Source organism: Argentina silus, assembly GCF_951799395.1.
Source record: "Argentina silus genome assembly, chromosome: 8".
NCBI classification, from domain to species: Eukaryota; Metazoa; Chordata; class Actinopteri; order Argentiniformes; family Argentinidae; genus Argentina; species Argentina silus.
In genome coordinates this window covers 13,422,268-13,449,721 of record NC_139662.1, presented here as the reverse complement: position 1 = coordinate 13,449,721, position 27,454 = coordinate 13,422,268, and the positions used below count along the sequence as shown (strand labels likewise).

The window sequence follows — 27,454 nt, the reverse complement described above, 5'->3', positions numbered from 1 at the left end:
CAAATGTGTAGAGAGATGTGCCTCATTACCTGACGCTGTGGTGTCTGACAGGGTGCCTGCGTCCAGGGAGGAGGAACTGGGGGCCTGGCCAGACAGACCCAGACTCTGGAGGCCAAGGGCACTGCTGCTGCTGCCTAGAAGACGATGGATGGACCATTCAATAAGAGGACGGACCTCCACATCAACACACCCAGTACTACGTCTCCTACGTCTCCGCTACGATGATCTTACAGCATTCACCACTAGTTCAGATATCATGGCTGCTATATGAGCTAATCAAAGTCATAAAAACACCAGTGTGTGACAAAAGACAAGCGTGGAGGCAGGAGTATTGACCTTGCTGGTCTTGCTGCAGGCTGAGGGCGATGGCCAGCTCCACCATGGTCTCGTCGTCTGCGTCCGGCGGGATGTCCAGCATCGGGGGGAAGCCCTCCGCCCCCACCAGGAGAGCCTCCAGCGGAGACGGGTTCCCATTGTTCAGGTTCTCCGCTGTCTCAAGGACCATGGACTCAGACTACACACACACACACACACGAAAGAGGGGGGAGTTGAGCAACAACCGCTTGCCATATGGGTACGGTTCGATACAACACAAAAAGTCAGCAGTTTTCAGCAAAAATGTATCATAGCAAATCAATGCATATCCAAAAGATTAGCAATTGCTATTGGATGTAGCTGTTGGTCCAGACTCACCACCATCTCAAAGTCTCCGTGGTCGACTTCACTTTGTTCCTGACTCTCCTGTCTGCCTCCCTCTCCGCTCGTCAGCCCCGACGGCTGCATCTTGTCATCGGCATCATCATCGTCATCATCATCTTTGTCTCCTGAATTGGGCGGAACGGGCAAGGTTAACTGTAAGGTCGAGGAGAGCACTCAAAACAAATGTCTCTTCACTGGTGTGTCAAGGTTTGTGAAATGAGGATGAAGACAAAGATAAGGGCTTGTTTTCTAATGACAGTACACAGAGAAGCACTGTGATGTGTCATGTCAGAGGTGTACCCATGTTAATGCTGACAAACCACTCCCGTCCTTCAAATTCCTTTCTTGTTTGATCCCAACAAAGTTCATGCCTCACTCAAACATACAAATCGGCTAAATGTTACTCACCACGATTAGGGCTCTTGATCATTTCTTTCAAATACGATGAATTTACAACATGCATCAAAGTGAAAAACATTTCTATCGTCATTTTCGGAGGTTTGAACTTGGCGGAACACGATTGGGATCAAACAGCTTATTTCATGAAGAGAAAAGCTTGATCCAGTTTCAGGGACTCCTCGGTACATACCCATGGGTGTGTTGGAGCGAGGGGGAGAAGGAAGAGTGACGTGGCGGCGCTTATTTCTAGGTCTGAGAACTCGAATCAAGGCCTGCTTGCAGGCAAAGCTCACAGAGGTATCCTGCAGTTCAAAAGAGAATAAGTTGTTAGAGCTTCTCTTCTTTTACAGTCCTTTTACTGCTAGTATTTTTCAATGCATCACTTTAAAATTGGATGGATACTCAGTACTTGAAATTATAAATATTACATTTATAATTATTTATTACTAAATCTTGGTAACACTTGGTTTTCCAAGTATGGGTTACAATGAATCTCCAAGTATCAGAGAAGTGATAATTGTAGCAATAATTTTGATAACAGTATGTAATTTCAGTAAAAAATATCTAAACAAATGATAAAGGTGGACAACCCTGTTTGGAATGCCTTATGATTATTGACTGAGAAACGTACAGAACACAGCAGCATCTGCATGTAGATCTTAGATGCCACGTTGATGTAGTCCAGTTCACAGGTGCAGTATCCATGGATGATGTCCACCAGCGCGTTCACTGTGGCTTCAATGTGAGTCAGACCTGGAGAGGAACATTCAAAACACCTCTCAAAATCCCTACACTTGTTTTCATGTAAATAGCCGTGTCATTCCGAGTTTAGAGTTGAATGAACATTAGAGTAACAGAACATCTCTCCACAAAAATCCAAATGAGACACAACAATGCAAGTTGATGGAAATACAGTATCTAATCATTTTGGTCGAAAAAATAAAAGCGTTAACCATACAGGCTATATTTCAGTTCTGTTCGGGGTTTTTTGCAACAAGCACAGAGCCCCTTTCTCACTTATCAATGCTAGCTTACCTGGCAGACAGGCTGGAGCCAGGAAGGCATTCTTTGGTTTGAGGGCATGGAGCTTCCAGAAGTTATTCACCAGCTGCATGATGAAGTTACAGCCCTCGCTGTCCGGCTGCTTCTGCCCATCCTCAGTCATTTCTGGGAAAAATAAACACGTGTTACACTGTGGTCTTCATAATGCCCCCCAACACATTGTTGTGTCTGAATGTGGAGTTTCAAAACACAAGTGGTAACTGGTCAAATGAGACAGAGGAGCTGTTACTGACTGACTTCTTATGAATACTATTACTTGTAATCAACCTTTCAAGTAAAAAAAAAAAAATTAAAAAAAAACAGGTCCAATTATTATTTTTTTGTGTGTTGGCAGCACCAAACTCCAAAGAATTGAGCCCTTGAGACCATCAATCCTCTAGTGTTCATGTTGTTTCATCTGATAAAGCTGATGGTAGTTGTCCCCTGGTGAAGGGAGTATACCTGTGTCTGAGTGTGGAGGCTTGCTCTCAGTGAAGTGCACCAGGTTGTTGGGTCTCATGATAGCGATGGAGCGGGCCGTGATGACCAGCCTCTGGAACACGTCAGGGTCTAGGTCCCTGCTGTCCCGACTGCAGCTGTTCAGACACTGCACTGCATTACTCAGCAGAGACTGATCCTACAGTGGAAAGAGGAATTAGCAAATCAATACTACCCAGCAATTGCCTGATTATTTCAATCCTCTTGAATTTAAACAGGTATCAGTTGTTCAATCAATCAATGTCGTCACAATTTCTCCCTGCGCTTTTCCAGCTAGGAGGCAACCATAGCCAGCTTCATTCCACTAAATGTAAAAAAAAAAAAAAAAAACTTCCTCCATCACATCTCGATATCACTGCATGAGAACCAGATGGGGAAGGCCTTCTTACCTTGTGGTTGTGGTAGGCAGTCCTGCTGGTGTGCAGGCTGGCCAGAAGGCCCTTGGTCTGCTGCTGTACCCCTGCAGGCGTAGGCATGGACAGGAGCAGGGTGGCCAACTCCAGCGCCGCAGCCTTGTTCTTCTCCTACACACACAGTGACAGTTCAAAACAATACTACTTCATTACTCCAGGTATTTGAAAAAGAAGGTTGACCAGAGGTTGTATATGGTGAAACATCAATCCTGGTGCCAAAATCCACACTTTCGTGCAACAAGGATATATTTGGGGTGAAAAAAGGCTGGAATTTTTTTTTTTTTTAACAAGAGTGTGTGGTGACATCGTACACTTATGGGATACCTTTTTGGCTAACGAGCGCTATGAGAGCTTTGTATTACAGGTCCAAATTCCAGAAATATTCCTGTGTATAACTTAATTATAAACCCTTTAAACAGAAACTAACCCTACTATTCATTTAATTGGTTTCCAGGCCCAAAGTGATATTGACGCACGGTCCAAAAGTAGAACAAATTCCTATTTGAGGCGACTGGAGAGCGCCGTCAAAAAAGCACACCCCATTTGCACCATTTAAAATTGAGAAAACGGCATGGCCACTTTGAACAGTGATCCCAGCTAAGAGGTGGGGTGGAAACCAAACCTATGCTTTAAAATCCAGGTTTGGCAGTGCACACTTCAGGAAAAAAGGCAGAGAATTGGGACGCAGCATCTCTGTCAAAAGGAGTGAACAATTCACTGGCCTTTACCCTCAGTCTTAACTTGCCTTTTCATTGGAGGAACCCACAGCAAAGCAGCTCTCCAAAGCTTCCAGAGAGCTTACCACCAACCTAAGAGTGAAAGACTGTAGTTAGAATCATGAATCATCAACCACTTTCTCTGTCAAATCAATAAAAATAAAAACTTAGAGTCTAAACTACTAGTGAATTTATCAAAAATAAATGTAGAGAGAACTATGGGTTGCATTAGAGGAACCCTCAAAGTGATGTTATGTATGAAGAGTGTTTCACGCTCAAACACACACACGCGCGCACACCATGCAAACAAGCAGAGAAAGGGCAGTTACTAACCAGTCCAAGGTTGATAAGGACTCAGTTTCACAACTTTTTTATTGTATTTTTGGGAGCAAAGAAAAAGAAAAAAAAAATGTGTGAGGGTCAAAGAAAGAAACAAGTGAAAGTAAATGACTCAATGCAGGGCTCCAGACTAACAGTTTCCCTAGTAACACCAACACAAAATGTGAAAGTGCAATATTTAAGTAAGTAAGTGAGTAAGCGTCATAGCATACATTACATTAGTGCTGCAGAGCAACAGAAGGTACTGTCGAACGTGCAATAATGCATTTTCATTCAACTAAATTCAACAAAGTATTTTTTTATTACTTTACTCAAGGCATTACAGTACATTACCACCAAAGTGACAGGGCAAATCCCATAGAAGTCACACATTTGATAGGACTACCTGTCTATGCAGTGCATTGTCATCGGCCTATCACAACATAGCCATAAGGTCATTGAAGTACAGGATGCTTTGGGACAGAAAGTCTTCTCCTGTCCTGGCTAATAGCCCTTTTTAATCCAGTCCCAATCCTGCTATAGTCTAAGTGACTGACTGTGACCAGCTAGAGGCCAAGTACAAATCACATAGATAGGTAGGACAGTCGAAATTAACTTGATATACTTGTAGGTAGGATAGTCCAAATGAACATTCAGTCTCTGACCAAATTAGACCAGATTTTGCACATGATTTCAGTGTGACAGCTAGACTACATGGCATGCTACCCAGGCAAGCAGTCGCACAGAGTGAGTCTAATTAAAAAATGTGACTTGCACAGTAAAATAATTTGGCCACATTCTGAGTCTGGAGCCCTGCAATTTAACAGAGGAGAAGCATGCCGAACAGGTCATTATGACAGCAGCCATGCACTGGACACATCACACACACACGCGCACACACACACACACACACACACACGCACGCACCCAGGACCACCGTTACCACTGCCACCTCAACTCCACCAGACCCTATGGTTCATACTCAAGTTACACATTACTATTGAAGTATACTTATCTAGAGCACAGGCTTAGGGGTTGGGTTGCCCCTCCATCCCTCCACAACCCTAAATCAACCCTTCAGACACATGATACATCACTGGGAGGCTCATATATGTTGTAGGTATAAAACTACCAAAACACATCCATTCCCTGGCACAGTGAGTTGAGCCAGAGGGCTCAGTGGCGGTAGCATCTGGTTTGACCTTTGACCCCCTGGGACAGCGTTTACCTTTCCAACACAGTGCAGTTGGTGGAGGTGGGAGTGGCGACGTCTCCGTCTCCTGTGCCGTTGCCTTGGTTGAGGTTGGGGCTGCACACGTTGTTGACGGAGGCTGAGGGGAAGTCCTCGGGGGGCTCGTCAGGCCAGCCAAACTGTTCCTTGGTTTTGCCGTAGATCTTGATGGAGTCCAGCATGGTGACTCCCGCTGGATCAACTGATGCTCCGACTTAAAGAGAGATAAACGGGACGTTGAGTGGCAGGGATTCAAGCAAACACAGACACAGACTTTTTTTTCCTTTTCTTTTTTTTTAAGTTTAGGCCATGTGGGAGGTGTAAGAAATCCGCAACCTGCTCCTACCTCAGCAATAGTGGATACAGTCCAGTGGAGGTCTTTGCTATGCCATACCATATAAAGATTTCTGTTTGATATTACGTTGGAGTCAGATAATTTCATTTGAACTAGCGTCACTAACTTTGTGACCATGTAGAGACCGCTTACACACGCCATGAGACCATGTGTGTATCATTGTGTAGAATAATACTTAATTACTTAGTATTATTTATAATTATTTATAATACTTGAATGTATTTTTTATTTATCCCCCTCCCGCGGGTACACAATAAGAAAATAGACGATTAGTCGTGTAGGGGACAGGATGATTGCTCACATGGCTGAGACCTCCTGACATACAGTAGCTATGTCACGTAGCTAGATTGCAGAAATGCATGGGGGGGAAAAAGGGTAATGTTTTATAGGACATCTTTACTAGTCAAGCAAACATACACTGTGCAGCCCTTTCAACGTGTCACAGCAATTTTGTCATTATTAAAACTTAGCAACAGTTACTTTGGAAGCTCCGAGATGCTTCCTTTTAAAGTGCTTTCTGTATTCCCACACTTTTGACTCTCTTTTTTCTTTTTTTTTGTTGGAGGAACCCCCCCCCCCCCCCATCTTCAAAACAAAATGATGCGGTGGTCATAAATAAACACATTTACATGTTAATCATCAATTACGCTGACTAATCATTGCACCGATAGTGCAAAGTCTTGCTCTTACTGAAGATTGAGAGCTTCTTGTCTGCCTGCAGGGCCTCCTCTCTGGTGAAGGGGAAGTCAAACCAGCGGGAGCGAGTCAGATTCATCTGCATGGTGCGCCCGAAGATCTCCAGGTAGGAGGGGGCCCGCTCGATGGCCTGGGTGCCCACCTGAACCCGCATGCCTGTCATGACCATGGAGCTGTTGTTATTGACCGCCTCCACAGTGAAGCCTCCAGGCTGGGACAAAATGGGAAGCAAAAACATGATGAGACAAGAACGATCAATCAAATGTATTTGGATAGTACTTTGTACATCGACAAATGTCGCAAAGTGCACCAATAAGACCTAAATAACCTAAAGCTGAAGCTAGCGACAATTGGCAACCACAAAAATTGAAGAAGAAGAGAAGAGTATTTTATTGTACATTACACACAGGGACACTGAGAAGTATCCATCTCCATACCCCCCCCCCCCCCCCCCCCACCTAACTAGCCCCTCCCGTGCCCAGACACCAGCCCCTCCCCCACCAAAACACAACCACCCGAGTCCTCACCTTAGTGTTGGCCACATACATCCCTGTGGAGTTGAGCCTGTGTTTGATCTGCTGTCCATTGTAGACCTGGAGCAGGTCGTTCCCACCAAACTCCACCTCCGTCAGCTGCTGGTTGTGCTCAAAGAAGTCCACGGGGAATGTCACCTGACTGGACGTGCGTGTGGCTAGAATGAAAAAGGTGACAATCGGACTCAAATGAACAAAAGGTTAGATGGTTATAGCTTAGAGGACGATGGGTACACTGAAGGGTACACTGAAACCCAGTCATTGCAGGACAGTGCTGCTAACTATCAGCCTAAAAAGTAGAGCTTGGATTACCAGGGATACTGTCACTACTAACATTAAGACAACTGAGGGCATAACACATTTTCAACAAATCACGAAAATAACCGTAACCATCCCATTTCGAAGGATAAAATGTCACCCTGGTCATGAAACAACCCTGTTACTCTTTAGCTCAACGCTTCAACAAAACCATTTGGAAACATATGAGATTATAGTCTGGCACAAGGCACAGAGTCACAATCGGACTCACTGGCGGCGGCAGCCTTGCGCTTGCGGACAGGCTTCATGATGCTGATGGCGCTGCTGGGCTGCAGGGAGGGCTGCAGCCAGTAGGAGGTATTGTCTACGTTGGCCATGTAGATGCGCAGGCTGCCATCCTCGCACAGCAGGATCATGGTGGTGCGCTGCTGCTCGTTGCTGGCCGTGTGCCGGATGGCCACCATGTCCTGAATCTGAGAGATCCGGAGGGGAACTTTTTACCTCTTTGTGAAGCACATTGAATTCATGTATAAGATGCTGCTATGTGAATAACATCTGATTGATTGAAAGAGGGAAGTGGGGGGGGGGGTCACAGACAGACAGGTGTGTGTCTTGGGGCTCGGTGTGGGTGTGTCCCAGCCTTACCTTGGCCTTAGCGGGCAGGGTTTTAATCTCCTGGATAAGGAAGGTGTCAGGTTTGATCATAATGACCAGAGGTATCCCTGTAGTCTGCTGCACACAGCACACCAGGCCAGGGTGGTTCATCACCTCGGACCACTGGCACAGTGCTGGGGACGTCTTGCTGCCCCCATTGGAGCTAGAGAGGGAAAATAGAGAGAGAGAGAGACATCAAGCAAGGACAAGAAAGAAAATGCATACAACTCCAATCTCGGATACATCCTCTTTTTTTTTAATATTCAGTACGTTTTTGGAGAATAGGAATATCGGGGCTGCAGGCCTTATTTACCCTTTGACGTTGATGGTGAAGAGCCTCTGCACGTCCGTGGTGCTGCGGCTGACTGTGGCTGCGAAGGACTTGCCCTGGCTGTAGCTGAAGAACAGCATCTGGAGCACGTGGGAGTAGTACACAGATACTCCGCCCCCTGCCACCTGACCGTTGCTGTCCTGGAACACACAAGAACAACACCAGGCATAGAGTTGCAATTGTTTTAGAGCAAGACAACCTGCAAAATGTTAGAGAAATGTTGCATTGGGCCTTTAATAGCGGGAGATGTGTGACGCTGAGTGGAAAAAAATCAATTGCAAATGCCACCTGATACCTAGACTTATTGACATAGGTAACAATGATGCTCAGAAAGATAGTATATAATAATATCAGATATTATATAATCAGTTTTGATTTGTATTTCTAGACACATTGCGGATGCAGAAACAATTATTTTCTCAATATCACTGTATAGGCTAGTCTGGTTAAAAATGTCATAAATAATATGTATATATAAAATACATTTTGGGAGTTGGAACATCATATGACATTTCTAAAATGCTGAGATTATCCCTTATTCAACAGTGGCCTGTGAAAATGTATTTTGGAGTAAGACAAGCCACAACCCGATGTTCAGTCACATTCAAGAAAGGGCCAGTGAGGGATGTTCGGAGGGACACGTATAAGCCTACAGAAAGGGCAACTTTACACCCAAGGGCTCTTTGGCCACAAGGGTTGGATTTCGTTTAAGGGCACTGCGGCCAATCAGTAGGGCCAACAGGCCAACTTTACTGTACTTTTCTTCCCCCCCCCCCCCCCCCCCCCCCCAAGTAAGTTTACCCGCTTTCCCGATTGAGATCAACAGACCAGACAGGAAGTCGTGATCAGCTAGGTAAACCAAACTTGGGATGTCAACATGCTTGACATGTATGCTCTTTCTATTACAGCTTCAGGGGTGCAATGCCTTTCAGTCCTTAAGTTGGCCAAGGAGGTCCGGTCTAACAATGCCTCCTCAGGGCCTATCATTTGCAGCCTCTCTTCTCCCAGTTGCCATGCTGAGCAATCGTTCACTGAACATTTTGGCATTTCTGCACCTTCAGCCCAGTCAGTTAGCAGAACTGTTCTAGGTGTTGATACAGTTCATGGCATCCCATGAGTCGCTCACCAACATCATATAATCTGTGAATGCCAGTATAGGAACAGCCTTCCTTCCCGTAGCCACAACAAATACGTTCAAGTGCCTGGGTTACATGCACGCTCGGGCCCCATCGTAAACAAATGGTGTAAAGTCTTAGATTATGTTGTTAAAAAGTAATGCTCTCATCGAGTGTCATTCCTTGGGCAGATGTGTCATTGAAATCAAGTGCTGCATGTTGAAATGGTGAATAAATCACACAGTGCTTGGAGGTTATGGATCGCTGTAGGCACTGAAAGTAATCAGTGGCTTAGTTTCCTTTTCCAAGCTAATTTTAGAATGTGACTTTTAGGTCGGGTGCATATGTATTTACCTTCAGGTCCTCGTGGTTGATCTCCAGCACGCTGGTGACGTAGAAGGGGCCATGCTGGGCGCTGCTGGACTCGTCCATCACCTGAGTGTACATGTATCCAGCTGAGGACATGATGACGATGATGTTCTTGCCCTCCTCGTTGAAGAGGAACGTTGCGTCTCGGATCTTGGAGCTCGGGAGCAAGAAGTAGTACATGGGGCTCAGGGCATCCGTGGACAAGTCGTAGATCTGAATGGACAAATAAATTGTCAAAACACACGATAACACAGAACAGGTGATGTCTACACCTATGTTTTGATGGCCAAGGTTTACAATGCTACCATGTACATCATCATGAATTGTTCAGATGATCATATAAAAGGAAGCTCAGTGACAGTGTGATAATAGCAGACCTTGACAAAGTCTGCAGTGATGATGGCCAGCTCAGTCTGAGACCCTGGGAGCCAGATGGCCTTGATGATGAAATTGCCGGTGGCCAGCTGAGGATGCAGGACCAGGTGGTCCGACACAGAGCCTGTGCTACTGAATGTCAGCACGTGGCAGTCCTGAGAGATGGATAGGAAAAAGAGATTACTACTTATTATCATTTGAACCATTCAAACACACAACACATCACTTGGGTATAGTCTTTCAATGGTCTGAAGTTACTATACAATTGCTAAACAAGTAGGAAATTCTGAAAAGCCTATTAGTGTGTATGTATGTATGACCTTGAGGCCGCAGACTGCCAGGTAGTCCTCGTTGCAGGGGTTGCCCGTGAGGCTGAGCACCGTGAAGGGGACAGGGGCCGACGCCAAGCGAGTTAGGGTCAGCTTCCTCTTACTGGAATCCGCCTGTTTCAGGAGAGCAGACAGCTGCAGCACCGTGATCTGCCAAAGGTACAGAGGATGAATAGTTAGACACAAAGAAAAAATCTGCAGTGGTAGGGTAGTTGGGGGGAGAGAGACATGAAACCTGTTATTTTTGTTGGCCCGCCTCCACCCCCTGCAATGGAGGACAACTTCACTTGTATTCTTTAGTAATAGTAATACAATGTTGAACTGCAGACGGCAGCGTTTGCAGGGCATTCAGTAGGGCTGAGCAGTGGACTCACCTTGCCCTTCTCGTGGCTGACGGCGAGGTGCTGGCGGCGTCCGTGGGGGGAGGAGAGGACGCACATGGCCACACGACGCAGGACATGGGCACTGATGAGCTGGCGGATGGTCTGGCCCTGGTCGCCGCTGTAATTCATGCGCACGTTCTCAAACGCGCCCTCCTGGGATCCCAGCGTGGGCACCTAGGGAGGAGGAACACACCTGTGAGGAGGACTGGAGCCATCCAGAATAGCTTTTCACATGTCATGCCGAATTCCAAATGTGCCCCTAGCCTCAACACGCCCTAGACACTACTGTACAACTGAAGAGCTCAGACAGGTTTTTAGCAATTTACCAAGCCTTCTTCTGGATGAAGTTCCCACCATGTCACATTTAGTCAATTGCTTTCATATCTACAGGAGTGCCTCGGGGTAGCACATAGCTGGCTATGTTTCAACTTCACACCTGCAGGCCAGATAGCAATGATGTTTTTTATTCAACCCTTCTTAGTACCATTAGTTGGTCAGTCATCTCCACATTTTTGTCCTGCGTGTGCAGCTCGTTGAGGGCTTGCTGAGCACGGCTGCTGCTGCCCACCGCCGACGCCTGCTGGAAGTTGGTCTGGATGGCATCCATAAGGAAGATTAGCATCTCCAATACAACAGCTGCCGTGGATGAGCCCGACTGCAACACGAGAGCGGGGGGGGGGGGGAAGAGGAAGTTATCTTTTGGTCACCAAGTGCGCCGTTCAGTGGAAGGACAGTTGTGGAACTGTCAGGACTGTGGGAGCGCATGCATTGGTGCCTTGAGGACAGGTTTTAAATTACAGGATGATGATGTGTAATTTCCATATTTCTATCATAATGCACATATTGTTCATCTGACAGAGGATTCCTCATACGCTTGGAGTAAGAAAGGGGCTGGTACTTGCACACTTTGGTACTTGTAGCAAGTTCTGTTGTTCTTCCTAGGCATAGAAATTCTAAAACTAGGACAATTTATTAGAGGAATTGCCCCATTGGGGTCCTGTGGGACGCGGTATGGTCCTCTCTCAGATGCGTCGAACCTTACAGGAGTGGATGCAAGTCTGCAGACGGATATCACTATCTGTTAGCACTCACCACTTGTGCCAGCAAGTCTTCCTGGCAGCCTTCAATGTTCTTGCACACACTGCTCTTCTTGGGTCGGTCCTCGTCGATGCTCTTGCCGTCACAGATCGTCACCTTGCCCTTGTCGGCAGGTGAGGCGCTCTGGTGGCGGATGGCACTCTCGGGCATACGCAGCTCACTCTGGAACGCAGACGACTCCTTCAAGGTGGAGCTGATGCCACTGCTGGGACTGCGCTTCACCAGGGCCTGAGATCCATAAACACACACCGGGTCAGTCAAAGAAGACCGTACACTAATAAGCACACATGTACACACATCAGTTGGGGAGGTCAGCAAACACTCAATTGCACATACAAGGCCAGATTTTCATTTGGCCGATTCTGCCACACGTCCATGCTCACTCACACACACACACACAGTGAGCCCAGTAAACACACACCCACACATCTAGGCAAACACGTCAGTGAGCAGACAGACAAGGGCATATATTGTTTGGGGAATTTTTAGTGATCTGATGTGCTTTGTTACAGTACACTCACTATAGCATGCACATGTTATTTAGTCTGTAACCAGATGTGATTTAGCTCAGTTTCATTTCACTGAATATCAGTCTGGAACTGCACCTATAGAGAAGCAATTAATGACATCGGCACAAACTGCTTCAATTGAGGCAGTCCAGACTGACACTTAATTCAACCTTTGTCAGTTAATTCCAAGCAAAAATTAGTTGCAAGGTGTACTGCATCACTTCATAACAAACACAAACAGATAACATGGATGGATTTCCTTATTTCTACTCATACAGTGCAGAGAAAAGTATGTGAAAGCCTTGCCAGATCAAATTTCTTTCCATTAGATAAATTAAAAAACCTTAAATTCACACAACCTACTTCACTCTGTCTCTTTTGAAAAAAAAATATGTATTTCATACGAAAGTAGGAGGCACTTTTTCAGCGTTGCAAATTGGGTTTCAAAAGAGAAAAGGTGCCGAAAAGACGCTCTGTGCTTTGTTCTATAAATTGAAAAAAAATGTGGGACATCTTTTGGTGTTACAGACTGTGTGTGTAACAGACAAAAAATTGAATTTTAGGCTCTCAAAACAAAATGTTAAAATTGTTCATACTTTCTCTCGGCACTGTATGTGTGGGGTAGCTAAAACCCTGACTAACTGAAATGACTGGATGAGAATCAATGATAAATGATTTGCAAGCCAAAGTTACCGCAGTTGTTCTCTTCCCATGATGACCTGAGGTATTCGGTCTCACCTGGCAGCTGCCATCCTCCTTGGCCCCGCAGTCACAGAAGAAAGAGCCGTATTTGGCATAGGAGATCTCGTGGTCTTTGTGACAGACCTTGGCACACACTGTGCACACACCTACCCCATCCACCATCTTACAGGTGTGACAATGGTACCTACAGGAGGAAGGAGGCAGGGCAAGACTTTAAGCCGCTAGATAAATGTGCGAGTTAGTCAAAATCAATTCTCATTATGGGATTGCATCATGGAGGGGGGCATGAAAACGCTTCTTTTACCAATGCTGGTTCATGAACTCCTTCTGTGTGATGGTGAAGGTGCAGAGTTTATTGCAAAGGGAATCTTCATCCTATGACGCAAATAAACATATATGAGCTCATTTCCTTTCCATTTGTATTATATATTATATTTTGACATTCCAATATATCCTCCTAAATAGAGTGACATGGCCTACAGAGGCCTAAAAGGTGGTGGCGGATGTGGATAGGGGCTCCTTACAGAGTCCTCTGCCTGGGAGTCGTCTTCCTCCATGGCCAGCTCCTCCACCCAGTCAGAGTCCACCTCGATGGCCTTCTCCTCCCCGTCCACGAGGAGTGCTGACGAGCCCTGGCCACTGCTCTGCCTCAGGGCATTCATCACGTCGGCCAGGTAGGAGATGATGTGGCACGAACACTCCAGCATGTTAGCGTGCTGAGAGAGGAAATACACAGCAGATTAGCAGATACACACAGAGATAGCAGTTTAAGCCTGCAAAATCACAAAAATCATGGTGAATAAAAATAAATAAAGTCTTACCTTGCCCTGCGACACATTAGCACTCACTTTCTCCACAACGTTTTTCTGGGTCAGGTACTTTTTGCTGCAAAAGAAAAGAGCAGGGCATGTTTAATTTGCCGGCAGTTAGCATGGAAAGAAAAAACAATATTCCTGCAGGCAGTTTCCTTGGTCATCATGACTTGGCTTTTCTGCTCCGGGGAAATGTATGAACTTAGTCAGTCAATCAAAATAACTGTTGCTTAATTAGGTAACACTTTTCATTAAGGTGCCCTTTATAAAGAGTGAATACATTATTTAAAACTAGTTTTGACTTTGTCTAGTTATAGACACTATCACGACAAATAGTGAACTTACTCTAACCCAAAAAAGTGAATAATTAAGTGTGCTATCACTTTACATGTTATCACTGTGAATTAAGTGGACATGTGCAGGACATCTCACCATCTGGTCAGCCAGTCGATGGCCGCCCTGTGCAGCTGCAGGTGCCCCGCCCCCTGGCCAGCACTGGCCAAGGTTGCCATGATGACCATGAGCTCAGGGAAGCCGGCCCCATCGCCATTGGCCAGCATCTCTGTTGCCATGGGGATGAGCGTGCTGAGGAGGACGGTGCACACGCCCTCGCCCACCTGGCTGTTGTCACGGACAATGTGGGTGGTGAGCAGCTGCAGCAGCTGGCGGTTCTCCTGCACCGTCTCCAGCTGCTCTGAGTCTTTGGGCGGCGTGGCCGTCATGCGTGTGAGCCAGGACTGCAGACGGGACGGCTCCACACAGGCCAGCTGAGCCAGGGAGCCACACAGGCACAGCAGGCTGGGGTTGGGGTTCTTCTCCGCTGGGTTGGGAAGACGGCACGCAGGTTAGAAGAAGCACTCTATAAACTCTCTTGGCTGTACAACATAGGCAAACGATAAACTGTGTTCCCAACCAAATGTACAATTAAATGAGGACCATGGTAGTGTTCTCACAAATTAGATATCTATCCCTGACTTGGAGAAATTAGGTACAAAGCAGATAACTGGTATGGATGACACTGATTTTAAAGTTTATGTTTAACCAGTTTAGGCATGTGGGACCTGAGCCTTAAAAGGGCTCTGGGCAGGAAGACAAGAGAAGTTAGGGTATACTTACTCAGTTGGAAAAGTTTAGTGAAGAATTTCAGCACCCTGTTGCAGAATTTCGCAGAGAGGTTTTCATTGGCTGTTGCCATCATGATCTGGACGAGTTCACCGCTGAAAGTACAGAGTAAATGCATGGCAAGTAAGAGGGACTGTTTGGGCTGAAATGCTTTTGGTATGATATTGGTGTGGTGGAGGTAAATAGTGTGCGGTGGGGGTAAATAAGGTGCGGTGGGGGTAAATAAGGTGCGGTGGGGGTAAATAAGGTGCGGTGGGGGGGTAAATACCTGAAGGAGAAGAACTCTTCCATGGCCTTGCGCACTTGGCTGCTCTCCAGTTGTCTCTCCAGGTACTGCAGACACTCCTCCAGTACAGACTCATCCAGACCACTGGGAGAGACCAGACAAGTGTCACTGACTGGACTGGTTGCATTTTGTCAGCTAATTATCTGTCTCTTCAATAGAGTATTGCAGCTTGAAGGGACAATACCCCTATAAATGTGAACTTCCACTGTGTGAGTGTACCTAAGGCTAGCGAGTCTGGTCTAGTTATACCTGTTGGGGTCAGCGTGGTTGGCTATGATGTTGTAGCAGCCGGTGACCAGGCGCTCGTAGATGCGGGCCAGGAAGGCGTCGGACTCGGCGGGGCCCAGGATGCGCTCCAGGGAGGTGCTGCTGATCTCGGCCACACTCTCCGTGCTGCTCTCCAGGAGGAGGGGCAGCAGCGAGCGCACCACCTGGGGAGGGTTCAGCTCCTCTGTGCTGGAGAGAGAAACCGCCAGTCAACAGGCCATACACCCCACACCATACATACCAAATCATCAGGGTTCTCACTAAAGAATGAAAGAGTGGCTTGGCAGCACCACTATGTAGACATTTCAAGGCAAATTATACATTTAGTAATGATAGTTACTCTCTTTGATCGTCAATGACATCGTTGTTAAAAAAAGAAAGTGAAAACAACGAGAACCCTGCTGTCATAAGCTGAATCTAATCCTCTATTGATAACATACGTATTGTGTGGGATGAAGTGAACATTATTTGTACTGCTTAACACTGTCAATGATGAAATTCAGTTTGTTCTTTCATTGGTCACTAGACTCCAAGCAGTCAAACGGTATAGGGCAGTTTTAGTTGACTAACTGGTTACATAATTGGTTACTTTAAATGCTTGTGTGGTAACAAGGACAGACATGTCTTGGCAAAATAACAATTGAATTCAAAAGGTAAACTGCCATGAAGGAGTAACAATCATGCCCCTGAAGCAAGTACACTAATAAGGGAGCTGAACTGGGTTTTTAGAGATGGCACTTACACAATGAGGTCTCCCGTGAGGCGCACCAGAGAGAGGAGGATGTGTTTGAGGGATGAGGCCAGAGCCAGAGACTGATTACTGAGAGTCCCCAGGTGGGCCGCCTGGATGGCACTGATGTAGCTCTCTGACGGGATGGTGTCGTTGGCAAAGGCGTTACGCTGAGGGAGAGAGAAAAAGAGCCCTGTCAGACTTTTCTTGCAATGCTTCAAAACTAAATCACAGACACTGGGGGGGTTACACACATGCATACACACACGTACACAACAGTACACTTACCCATGAGCCAATGTTGGGGAACTCGTTGGTGTGGATGTTGTTCCAAGTCTCACACAGTGTCTGGACAGCAGAAGGCAGGTTCTGCATCACACTCTGACCTGAGAAAGCAACACACACAAGTTCCACCCTGTTGTGTGATTTCATTGGGTGGTATTTTCCTTTGTGGGAAATGAGCCCCTTTTTGTGAGAGTGCTGCTACTTACCGAGCAGATTGGCTTTGCAGCGCGTGGAGCCGATCGACAGCACTGCTGCGTAACCCTGGAGCTTGGCCTCTGTGGGCTTGTTCTCCCCCTCCTCCGGGAGACTCATCAGTAAGTAGGACCTGGGACCAACACACAAGAGAAACCCAAGAACCTCACCACTCCATCACTTCAACTCTTTATCATGGTGCTGGTCATTAACAGAAAATGTGCTTTTAGAATGTCACCCTATAGCCACCATGCATATCAACATGAATAAAAAAAACAGAGGTGTTGAGGCTTTCATGACCCAAAGCCCCTGGCCTAAGTGGTCTCACCTGGTGAAGGCGGTGTACACGTCTATGAGCTGCAGGGTGGCAGGCAGCAGGTTCTTTGTGATCTCAGAGGACTTGTGGGGGTCGGTCTCAGCAGCGACCTTTGAGAAGTGGTCGTCCAGAGAGACCTGGACTTTGGAGATGACGGCATCCAGCGTGTAGATGGCCTGCAGGGAGGGCACCTGGTGGCGCTGCAGGATGGCGGTAGGGTCCACAGAGGAGAAGGTCGAGATCTACGACCGGGAGAGAACGGCCAAAAGATCAGAGTTCAAGGTCCTACGTTCAAACAAGCACGCAGCCAGACAGTGTCGCTCAGGCAGTGTATAGGCGTCAGGAGGACACTTGATCAAACAGACGAGTGGGCTCCCCGTACCTGTCTAGCGATGTACTCTTCTGCTAGGTCCACATCGTACTTGACGGTGCTGCACTTGGCAGCGGTGGCTTCGGTCAGGGAGGTTGCTTGGTCTGACTTCATCCCCTGTTTGACTAGGTGCTCCTGCCATTGACGATGGAGGAAAAGGAGTGGTTAGAAAACGGTCTAAAGCCTCTCATTGTTTTTACTTGAGATTTCATATTTCGTTTGAGAGATACAGATTGAATTTAATCTTGAAGGTTATTGAATAGATATCAATAGTTTATTCATAACAATTCAAATTACTCAAGAGAAACAGCTGCTATTGTATTACACAGACCTTGATCCAGTTGGCGTAGGTGGTGACTCGGAGGCGTGAGGACCACCGTAGGGTATGCAAGATGTCACTCTCGCTGGGCTCCCCACAGCCAGCCTTCAGCTGTTCCATGTAGGCCTTGGAGGGTGGCAGGACGCCCAGGATCCTCCACAGCACCAGGAAGTAGTACTGCAGGGAGCAGGCCTCCTGTGGAGGACCAGAGTCAACACAACATTATCCCCTAGGGCATTTTCATGTCCTCATATATCATTTTTGAGTGCTCTAGCACAAGCCGGTGATTTTGTCCTTTTTGGAGGTTTTTCCATGGGTAAGGCATTATTTCCGAGAGCATATTTACCAAAAGTCAAATCATTGTGTGATACACAGGGCCAAAGCTGACATTCACTATGACAATTTACCCCACCTGCCCTTGTCCTTCCCAAACGCAAACCACTACGAGGAGCAGACACACATACTTAACTCATTTAGTGCTAGGGTGAATAAAGTCTCCCAAATTGTCAACATTCTAGGGTGCCACGGGTGACTTTATTTCACCGGACATGGATAAATTATGAAGTTTCATTTTGTAGCCAAAGTATAGTTGCTAGGGAAATACCACAAAACGCTTGGCACTCTGTGGTGAGAGTTCCGGAATAAATTTTCAGTTTGTGAGTTTAAGTAAAACGTAAATACATCTGGGCCCAGAGTGCTACATAGTAGTGCAGAGGCCGTGGCGGGGTGAGCGGGTTTCTCACCATGGGCGTGATGGGCTTGTTCTCCTGCCTTCTGGCCGTATCAAACTGAGAGCCGGCTGCCAGCAGTGAGATCAGACACGAGTAGAGCTCGTCATATTTCACTGCTCCGTTGAACAGCTTCTGGAACACCTGCGTCAAACAAAACATTCCTAAGAAAGGGAGTGCCTGCCTGGGAAGAAGAGTGTTTTTTCTGTACATACAACAAAAAGGTACATGTTTTGAAGCTTGGTTGATGTGGACTGCACTCTCACCTTGCCGTCGAGTCTGCTTCTGTCGTCCTCCGAGGCTTCGGGGGACAGGACACAGTAGAATTTGGGCTGCTGTGTGGCATCTAAGAGAGATGGGGCAGTTTAGCGGAATAGGACAGCAACAGCTTAAATCACGTCTGATGCTAGAATTGGACAAATAGGAGTATGGTATTGACTTACTCCTACCTGCTGAGCAGTGCTTGGTCCAGTTTTCTTCCACCTCTTTGAAGCCATAGTAGAATGGCAGGGTGCTACGTTTGCCTCCATCCTGAACAGAGGTGGCCCCTGTGTTGGGTGGCGTCAGGAGGTTGTACTGGACCTGCAGTCACAGTCAGAATGTGAGGGTGATGTCAAATATTCCCCATCCTCATACTGTGATAAGAACCAATGATAATCTGGAGTTGACCAGCTTGCAAGCCAACTAGCTGGCTTACAAACTAGCTACCTTCAGAAGTACTAAAGTAATATTCCAACTGCTTATCTATTTAACCTTAATTTATACATGGGAGACCAAAGCCTCTTTTGACATGAAACTTATTTGACTTCTAGACTTGTTCCTACCTGTTCAAACAGGTACATGGGGACCTTGGAGTACTGGTGCAGTAGATAGTCCAGGACCAGCAGCATACGAGACAGGTTAAGGGGCACCACCTGGAGCTGGGAGTCTACGTGCTGGGCCACCTCTGTGATGGCCTGGGTGACCAGGGCCAGGACGGCCCGCCGGCCGCGCTCAGACAGGTTGTGGAAGAGGAGCAGCAGGAGCTGGAGGTGCTCCACGTTCAGGTCCTCGTCTCCAGGCATGCAGCCCTGGAGGGTGTGCTGCTTGAGGGTGCCCACAAACCTGTGGGGGGGGGGCAATGACATTGGTTAGCAATGATATAAAATGACAGCGCATTGCTCATTTGCACTCCTATGCCACTACTGTACTATTGCTAGTGCCAGAATTGCTGTGATACACTTTGCCACCTTACAACATTGTTTTAGCTACCTTGCCCTAAGCATTTCATTGCATAGTCCACGGCTGTATTCTATGTACATGACAAATACATTTCGATTTGATTTGGAAGTGGATGTTGGAAAAATAAATGGACTGTAGTAATCTGCAGTGAAATGTGAGTTCTGCACATTGTGGGTATGGCATTGGAATCTCAAGGCATGTTGCTAGGCTGAAGCATCTCTGACATCATTCCACTCACCCGTGAGTAATGGGAATACCCCTGAGTCTAACTTTAACACAATTCATTTTACTTGAGAATGATGCCTTACCTCTCCCATACTTTCATACACTCGGGCACGTCAGGGTCACCCTGCAGGCTGGCCTTGTGCTGCCAGATGAGCAGCAGTCTGGAGAGCACTGACAGGGACTGCGGGTGGATGTAGAGGGGCCAGGGGCCCTCGGAAAAGGGGGCCACGCCCAACTGCTGAAGGAGGGTGTTCTGAGAGAGACCAGAAGAGCAGGGTGCGATAGTGAGTTAGTGGCACTCCTACCGTGTCAATTAGCCTACAATTAATCTGCTAGCAACTGTGTTTTGAAATGTTCAAGCACAAAATGTTTAAAGGGATGGTTCAACAATGTGGGTAACACTTTACATTTAGGCTACATTAATTATGATTTAATAATGTAGGAGTTAACCGTAGATAATGATGAACACAAACATTAACAACGTACTGACAAAAACTTGTGGTGTGCATTAAAGGCTCGCTGTGTGTGTTCATTTAATGGCAAGATACGGTTGGACGAATGGTCCGTTATGTCAAATGAATACTAGATTCTACTAGCTACTAAATGCATTAACAAGGGCAAGCCCAGTTTACCTGGAGGGCTGGGGAGGGAAGGTCTGATGTCACCAGGGTGTGATTGAAGTGATACAGAGCCGAGGCAAACTCTTCATCCGAGGAACCTGGAGAAAAGTCAAGCCCACTTATCACACTATACTCCAATTAAATCACCAGTTTGGCTGAGAGGTGCATGTGTGGATCCACTTCGTTTGAGTTATAGTGAGCCAATGTAAACGTCTCAAGATGGCTTCTAGTATCTAAGGTATATTTGGGCTGTCAAAATTGCAATTTGTTTATCCCAATTTTCAACAGGTTAATTCAGATACCAGACATGAATCTGCATGACAGACTTCAGCACCTTATAGTGTGGGGAAAAGCAGTGGATTCACGCAAGAGTATTTATCAAATGTGTGTGTGAGAAATCTTTGGGGGGTTTTTCTGCCCGACCTTTGACATCTTTGTCCACGTCTTTAATGATGCTGGCCAGGGTGGCCATGTGTTGTTCCGTGAGGGACACGCTCAGATAGTTCCGGATAAAGTTGTTCCTGGACTTGAGCATGGAGGTGGTGATGAAGTTCAGAATGCTTGAGGCCAGACTCAGGAACTGAAAGATTAAATTGACAGTGATAAGTGATACAGGGCTTTAGCATTTTTAGCATATGCATTCAATGAAAACATTGGCTGCATATGTTGTTTTATCTTCAAGGACTTGCAAAAAGACATATAAGAAGGATGACATTTTTTCCAATTGCTATTATTGTTTTTTAGTTTTTTTTTAGCCATTCGTAATCGGTCCTCTGTTTTATGGCTGAATGCCAGGGCCTCACCAGCTCAGGGTCCTTGCGGCCAGCCAGGATGTTGCCATTCTCGCCGGCATTCTGTTTGCTGGGACTCTTCAGTCTGGGGGAGGTCTCCAGAGGAGGGGGTGGGGGAGGGGGTGGCGGGGCCACCTTGTCTTTGGTGGGTGAGATGGTCTCCTCAAACCATAGGCCCAAGATGGGCTCGCTGTCATCGTCTGAAACAGGCAGGGCATAAGCAGTTACACAACACACTCCTTGGGGATGTCAGTATGGTAACACTTAACTGAGCTGTCACCTAAAGCATTCAACTCTGATATGATGCGCCACCATCTGCCTCAGAACAAAGACATTTCTTTGGTGTAACAGGCCTGACGACATGTCATATGCCTCTAGCAGACTATCTAAAGTGCATTTCAAATCTCATACTCTTTACATTAAAATAATAAACACATTTTACATAAGATAATTCATCAATTTAGCTGAGGTTGCATAGCACTGCGTGCATCACAGGGATGTAAGGCCTGGAGTTATTCAGCAACAGTACATTGTCAGTAAAAGTTGCAATTGACAACATTCAAGCATTGTTTGTCTCACTCTCTTTGGCTCCAATTTGCTTCCGCAAAAGTGTGCTGCGCACCACAAAGTTTCATTGACATGGACGCTACATTGGTAATTTCGTTTCAGGAAACGAAAGGGGGAGGGGCAGGTCTCTGCCAATCAGGACTTCACTGCAAATGTTGGATTGGATAGGCATAATGGTTGGCAGGCACACAGTGTGCTTCTGGCCAGCTCCAAATTTTCAGAGACCTCTTTGCTGGATTCTCACAGGAGAGCATACATTTGACAAATACAATTACCATATCTATAGTTGTAGACAAGCTAGAACATAATCTAACCACTCCGGCAGCAAGCAGTCAGCAAGCCCAAAGAATACAAAAGGGATGGAAGCATCTGGCCATCAACCACAGATTACTTTATAGAATTAATATGCCTGGGAAGTGTCATGTAGCAAGACGTTTTCAGGAGGTCATCAGTGGGTAAACAAGGAGCTGGTAATACGATAGTTCCGATGCTCAGATGTTGTCAAAAAAAACTTTTCTGACCATATGACAGTGTACTGATCCAACAAACAGGTTCATTTGATTTTGGGTTACCCAGAGCCATAGATATACAAAAGTATGGAAAACTTCCTCCATGTTGTTTTCATCAAATGCAAACATTCTACTTTGCATTCCAACAGCAACACAAATTTCTTGATTTCTTGAAATTTCTTTTAACTTTTGATGCGGACATGGTAACCACCAAAAATCTACATCTCTTGCTGAAGTCTGTAGATGTATGGCTCTGGTGCTACTGCTTCTACAAACCTAAGGGGGCCCAGTTCAAATACTTGATCGTGATATTGTATAATAAAGAATATTAAATATTAAAGATGGACTCCAGCAGGGGCAGTGAAAGTAACTGCATGTGCATTTCTGCGTTTATCAAATGAAACACTGACATCAATGCCTCCATTTTTATTGTTGCCGAAGGCAACAATAAAAATGGGGATGGCTTTAAGGAGATGGGAACCTGCCCTGGAGCAAGTTCAAGGTTCATGATTTGTTGCTGTAGTCATATACATGACTAAACGGTGAGCAACCTTTGGGACATGGGTTATCCAGAGTTGGTTGTTGACCAAAGTTAGCTCACTAACTCCTTTATATCACTTTGTGATAGAACCATCTGGTGGAGGTCTGGTGCTCAGTAGAGTGTGATGTCAAGGCGCATGACTTTTCCCAAACATGTCCCTTTTCAGTCAAAATATTTTATTTTTACACTAGAGAGCACTTTTCATGTCAGAATTGTTAAGGTGTGACGTCGATTTTAAAACCGATTTTTTTTTGTTGTTGCTGGAGTTCATCTTTAACACATGGATGCTAATACCCTAAATCATACTACAGAGCCAAACCGAGCTGGTACTGTGCTGGCCTGGTTACACATCCACCATTTTAGCTGTAACAGTGTTGGAAAGGAAAACGTGAAAAGAAAATATGGGAGCCAGTACGGTACGGTTTGGGTCGGCCCTGTAGTGTGGAAAGCCCCTAAGTCTGTGGCCAAGGGGTGGGAAAGCTGCTGACCTGAGACACAAGCTGCTCCTGTCCTCTCCTGTCTTCTCTCTGCTGAGACAGTACACACTGTCACTAACCTGTTGTTGTCCCATGGAGATTAGAGGGTATGAATTAGAAGTGTGTGTGTGTGTGTGTGTGTGGCTTGGAGTTCCATCTCAGTTGCCATAACATCCACTGACCTGTTTGTACCCTCTCAAGTGGCCTGACTCTGTTCCGGTTATTTCCTGCTGTGATTTTACATCGTCCAGCACACCAGAAGTGTCTAAAAACATCCTTGAGTCTCCTCAGACCTGACTCTAGCCCAGGTCAAACACAAACACAGCTCTGCTTAACTCACTAACTGACAAAGAATTCCAGAACACTCACCACCTATAGTGCAAAGTGTGGTATTTACCTAGCAACAATACTTTGGCTACAAAATGAAACACCGTAATTTATGCATTTTTTGGTGAATAAAGTCACCCTTTGTACATGCTAGGTGTGACAGTCACATGGAGAGTTTCATTTCAATATTATAAGTACTGATCACTATGGTTTTAACACCAGTGCAGCACTTAAAGTAATCACAATAATGATGGATGGTATTAGCATAGTTCTTTCACCATGTCAGAGTGCTTGACTTGTACTGTATTTTGAGATGCAAGGAAATAAGACATGAAATGGTTCCAATGACAATCTACACTCTCTTCAAACTCTAATGGGAATTTCTCAGAGTTGTTCATCATCAGTGGAAACTCTCATAGCCCTATTGATTGGTGACAAGTGATTCCTTTGTAATAGGGAGAGTGTGTGGGTATGTACCTTGGCTGCTGTCCTCCTCTGTGCTGCTGAAGTCATCTTCGTAGTAGGTGTTGGAGTCTGTGGAGGCGCTAGCATCACTGCTGACGGAACCCTTCCTCTGACGCTGGAGCACACAGGCCTGTGATAAGACAGTCACAACAACAACGCATGCTAAGTCAGTCTGCCCACACACACAGTGTCTTGTAAAAAAGATTCACTCCCCAGTACAATAGCCACATTTTGTCCTTCAGGTTCTGAAAAGTCCATTAAATTAGGACTATTTCGCACTGCTCTACATAGCTAACTGTTCACTTTCAAAGCAAAAGAAAAACAAAATTGAAAAATGTCCAGATAAGGCAAGGGTGGGGGATCACATATTACCATTCTCAAAGATGTATCCACATGAAAGCCAAGTACATGGCACAGGTGAGCATGGGTACCTTTTTGTAAGACGTGGAGAGCAGGGTGAAGAGCAGGTTGGTGAGGGGCACGGAGTCAATGAGCCTCTGGACCCTCTGGATGGAGGTGCTCTGGGCCATGATGTTGAGCTCAGCAGGAGGCCCGTCACTGGCCCAACTCTGCGGGGCACAATGGGGAAAAGGGAATGGAGCCTCATCTTGAACCTCACACAGGAACCGACGGCCATTGCAGTAAGCGCCATTAAAGCAGTCCTGCGACCGCGTATAAACCAGGAAATTGGACCCAAAAAATAAATCAACAGCATTCTTCTTGGGCTCTATAACAGTGAAGAACTGAAGCATGTGTGTATGTGCGCAGACTTTGGTTTTACTTACAGCACTCACCCGGTGCAGGGCCTCCACTTGGAGGTCCTGGAACAGTGAAGTGAGGAGCTTGATGGCATGGTTGGCCAAGATGACTGACAGAACTCCAAAGCCTTGGTGTCTTGAACAACAAAAAGAGAAATACCCTTAGTCTCTAAAGCAAAAAAAGAGACTCTGCTCTCTCGATTTGTATTTTACAAGTACACAAACATCTTCTAACATCTCAATACTTTAGACCTGGATCAAATGCATATGTAAAATACTTTGAATATTTGATTTAGTTTTCCTGGTACAATGGAAGTGTCCCAAAAGTGCAGACCAAGCTTAATCAAGAACATATGCCACATGTATTTGACCCAGATCTTTTACGACGTACAAATTCAAAAGCAGTGGTGAAACTGTACATAGATTTTTCCATATGCACCAAGTGTCCACCCCTTTAAAATATAGAATATGAAATTGTGTAGCCTTAGAAAGCAACACACTATTTCAAATAGATAGTGCAATGCAAATTCTTTGATACATTAGGGACATTTTTGCTCTTTAATTAATTCATGTGTCATAGAAAAGGGTGTGGTTACATATCCAATCCAAATTTCAGTTTAGTATTTTTAAGAAATTTTCTAACATGTGAAATCGGGAGGTAGGTTTTGCAAATCAGTGATACAAATTCTAACTCTATTCTACGCTATACAGCAACACAATGTGAACAATGTATAGTGGGGTGGATACTTGGGAAGGCAGCTAACCCTTTGCCAGGGCCCAGTTTGGGGGACCCTGCTCCTTCTTTGGTGCGGGTGGCAATGTCCCGGACCCTCAGTGCAGCCAGGGGGTCCTTCTCCTTTCCCTTGTCAGCCAAAGCCGTGGGGCTCAGGTTGAGGATCAAGTACAGGCTGTTTAACAGACACCAGGCCCCCAGCAACTGGAAGTTCTGATAGTGCTGTAGGATGGAGACACACAACCATAGTTAGATTGGGGCTGGAACGATTACTCATGGTCCTGGAAAATGAATCGACTACAATTGTCTTTCTCGATTAAAAGAAAAAATAATAAGTGCATTTTTACAGTTTTCTTTTATCCCACCACTTACCTCTCCTCCAGCTCTACGGGAGCTGCTGATGGCTTGGCCGATCATTTCATAGATTTCCAGCTTATAACACAGATGGAGAGTGATCATGTGTCAATCAAGCAGGGGGAAAAAAAACATACATCAGATTGGGATTGATCTTTATCTTCTTGCACAGAAATGTATTTTGCATCACACGCTCCCCCATCACATACAAGTAGAGAAAAAACCTGTTGCTATGTTTGAGAGATCCAGATGTATCAATAGTTCTTATTCAATTTTCTGCCCGGTTGATCTAATTTTGCACTAAATATCAATGAGTCCTCTCAATATCTGCACAGAAGTGCACACCTGATCTGTGCTTCAGCCAAAATGTAGGCTGTCTGTCTACAGCATGTTCCTCTCACTGGAGCTGCCTATCACAGATCTCATATTACATTTGCATACATAGTTCCATCTTTACACTTCAATGGTATTCTCCACAAGCCACAGGACAAACATACTGTAAATACTGTTGCAAGTTCTTCAGAATACTGGACAACATTGAGGCTAGCTTGACTAGCTCAGAAGAGCATGTCTCTAAACCATGTTGCACTTTGATTCACAAGCATGTAGAAATTGTAAAGGGTTCAAATAAATGTGCATTCGGCTGTAGAAACTGGATCAACTGATAACTTGGGTGAACCATGACTAAAGGAAGCATGTGTCTATCCTCTGAATGGAGTAAAGGATCAGTTGGATATTCTATTGGTAGTACATACACATTTCTGGACAATGGTAGCGGCGTCATTTTCATAGTCGTCCTCTTTGGAGCCAGTGGACGCTGTGCGGAGTTGCAGGCCACTGCCCACCTGTAGAATGGCCATGCATGTGGCAACACTCACACCTGGGGCAGAGGAGACATGCACTTTAGACATAGGACCGGACACGTTTGTGAATATGGACTAATTCTCTGTTGTTCTCAAATAAAAAAAATCAACCCAGCTGCATATTAATAGGACCAAACCAGGAATGGAACCCACGAGTGAGTGCTAACCTACCGGCATACAGGCAACTAAGGGCCAGCACAGTCATGTCAAGTAGTCTCCCTGGAGTCAGAGGCTCCAAGACGGGCAGGGAGAGAGTGTCCAAGGCCATGGTTACGTCTATCACCAGGGAGTGGAACCTGAGCGTTGACAAGATCACAGAGAGGGGTACAAACATTCAGAATGCATGCAATGGCAGTGGGCCATCATATGATGGATGGAAGTGAGATATATTCATACAGTACAGTACACTGTTCATGTTTCCCACGTTCTAGCCATGCCAAACCTTTTAACAAGGTATTGAAAAAAAAAAAAAGAAGAACTGCAACCACATTTCCAAATATCTTCTGCAGCATATCAATGTCTCGCAGGATCAGATCAATCTACAGAGAGACAGAC

The 27,454-nt window shown here is 45.8% G+C and overlaps 1 protein-coding gene across 5 annotated transcripts in view; it reads right to left on the bottom strand.

Moving 5' to 3' along the window:
- Window positions 1-27,454, bottom strand: part of ubr4 (ubiquitin protein ligase E3 component n-recognin 4) — a gene marked incomplete at its 5' end in the record, with an annotated part of 56,564 nt that overhangs the window by 22,896 nt on the left and 6,214 nt on the right. For 2 of the 5 annotated variants that reach the window (XM_083675118.1, XM_083675120.1), the window contains 50 exons: window positions 30-134; window positions 337-514; window positions 694-824; window positions 1,289-1,400; window positions 1,730-1,851; window positions 2,134-2,265; window positions 2,602-2,776; window positions 3,027-3,161; window positions 3,796-3,859; window positions 5,313-5,529; window positions 6,361-6,577; window positions 6,894-7,057; window positions 7,429-7,630; window positions 7,803-7,974; window positions 8,125-8,282; window positions 9,612-9,839; window positions 10,004-10,156; window positions 10,322-10,480; window positions 10,705-10,887; window positions 11,198-11,368; window positions 11,806-12,039; window positions 13,014-13,206; window positions 13,327-13,397; window positions 13,547-13,738; window positions 13,844-13,907; window positions 14,267-14,654; window positions 14,951-15,051; window positions 15,225-15,326; window positions 15,492-15,698; window positions 16,252-16,409; window positions 16,528-16,625; window positions 16,731-16,849; window positions 17,045-17,274; window positions 17,415-17,537; window positions 17,734-17,916; window positions 18,465-18,593; window positions 18,716-18,795; window positions 18,893-19,031; window positions 19,274-19,553; window positions 19,979-20,148; window positions 20,528-20,613; window positions 20,939-21,095; window positions 21,319-21,506; window positions 24,204-24,321; window positions 24,623-24,760; window positions 24,977-25,085; window positions 25,714-25,904; window positions 26,055-26,114; window positions 26,792-26,916; window positions 27,071-27,195. In XM_083675118.1, coding sequence (XP_083531244.1) covers window positions 30-134; window positions 337-514; window positions 694-824; window positions 1,289-1,400; window positions 1,730-1,851; window positions 2,134-2,265; window positions 2,602-2,776; window positions 3,027-3,161; window positions 3,796-3,859; window positions 5,313-5,529; window positions 6,361-6,577; window positions 6,894-7,057; window positions 7,429-7,630; window positions 7,803-7,974; window positions 8,125-8,282; window positions 9,612-9,839; window positions 10,004-10,156; window positions 10,322-10,480; window positions 10,705-10,887; window positions 11,198-11,368; window positions 11,806-12,039; window positions 13,014-13,206; window positions 13,327-13,397; window positions 13,547-13,738; window positions 13,844-13,907; window positions 14,267-14,654; window positions 14,951-15,051; window positions 15,225-15,326; window positions 15,492-15,698; window positions 16,252-16,409; window positions 16,528-16,625; window positions 16,731-16,849; window positions 17,045-17,274; window positions 17,415-17,537; window positions 17,734-17,916; window positions 18,465-18,593; window positions 18,716-18,795; window positions 18,893-19,031; window positions 19,274-19,553; window positions 19,979-20,148; window positions 20,528-20,613; window positions 20,939-21,095; window positions 21,319-21,506; window positions 24,204-24,321; window positions 24,623-24,760; window positions 24,977-25,085; window positions 25,714-25,904; window positions 26,055-26,114; window positions 26,792-26,916; window positions 27,071-27,195 — 7,736 coding nt within the window. The remainder of the gene's footprint in view (window positions 1-29; window positions 135-336; window positions 515-693; window positions 825-1,288; window positions 1,401-1,729; window positions 1,852-2,133; window positions 2,266-2,601; window positions 2,777-3,026; window positions 3,162-3,795; window positions 3,860-5,312; window positions 5,530-6,360; window positions 6,578-6,893; window positions 7,058-7,428; window positions 7,631-7,802; window positions 7,975-8,124; window positions 8,283-9,611; window positions 9,840-10,003; window positions 10,157-10,321; window positions 10,481-10,704; window positions 10,888-11,197; window positions 11,369-11,805; window positions 12,040-13,013; window positions 13,207-13,326; window positions 13,398-13,546; window positions 13,739-13,843; window positions 13,908-14,266; window positions 14,655-14,950; window positions 15,052-15,224; window positions 15,327-15,491; window positions 15,699-16,251; window positions 16,410-16,527; window positions 16,626-16,730; window positions 16,850-17,044; window positions 17,275-17,414; window positions 17,538-17,733; window positions 17,917-18,464; window positions 18,594-18,715; window positions 18,796-18,892; window positions 19,032-19,273; window positions 19,554-19,978; window positions 20,149-20,527; window positions 20,614-20,938; window positions 21,096-21,318; window positions 21,507-24,203; window positions 24,322-24,622; window positions 24,761-24,976; window positions 25,086-25,713; window positions 25,905-26,054; window positions 26,115-26,791; window positions 26,917-27,070; window positions 27,196-27,454) is intronic. The other 3 variants (XM_083675121.1, XM_083675119.1, XM_083675122.1) reach the window with 3 other exon arrangements.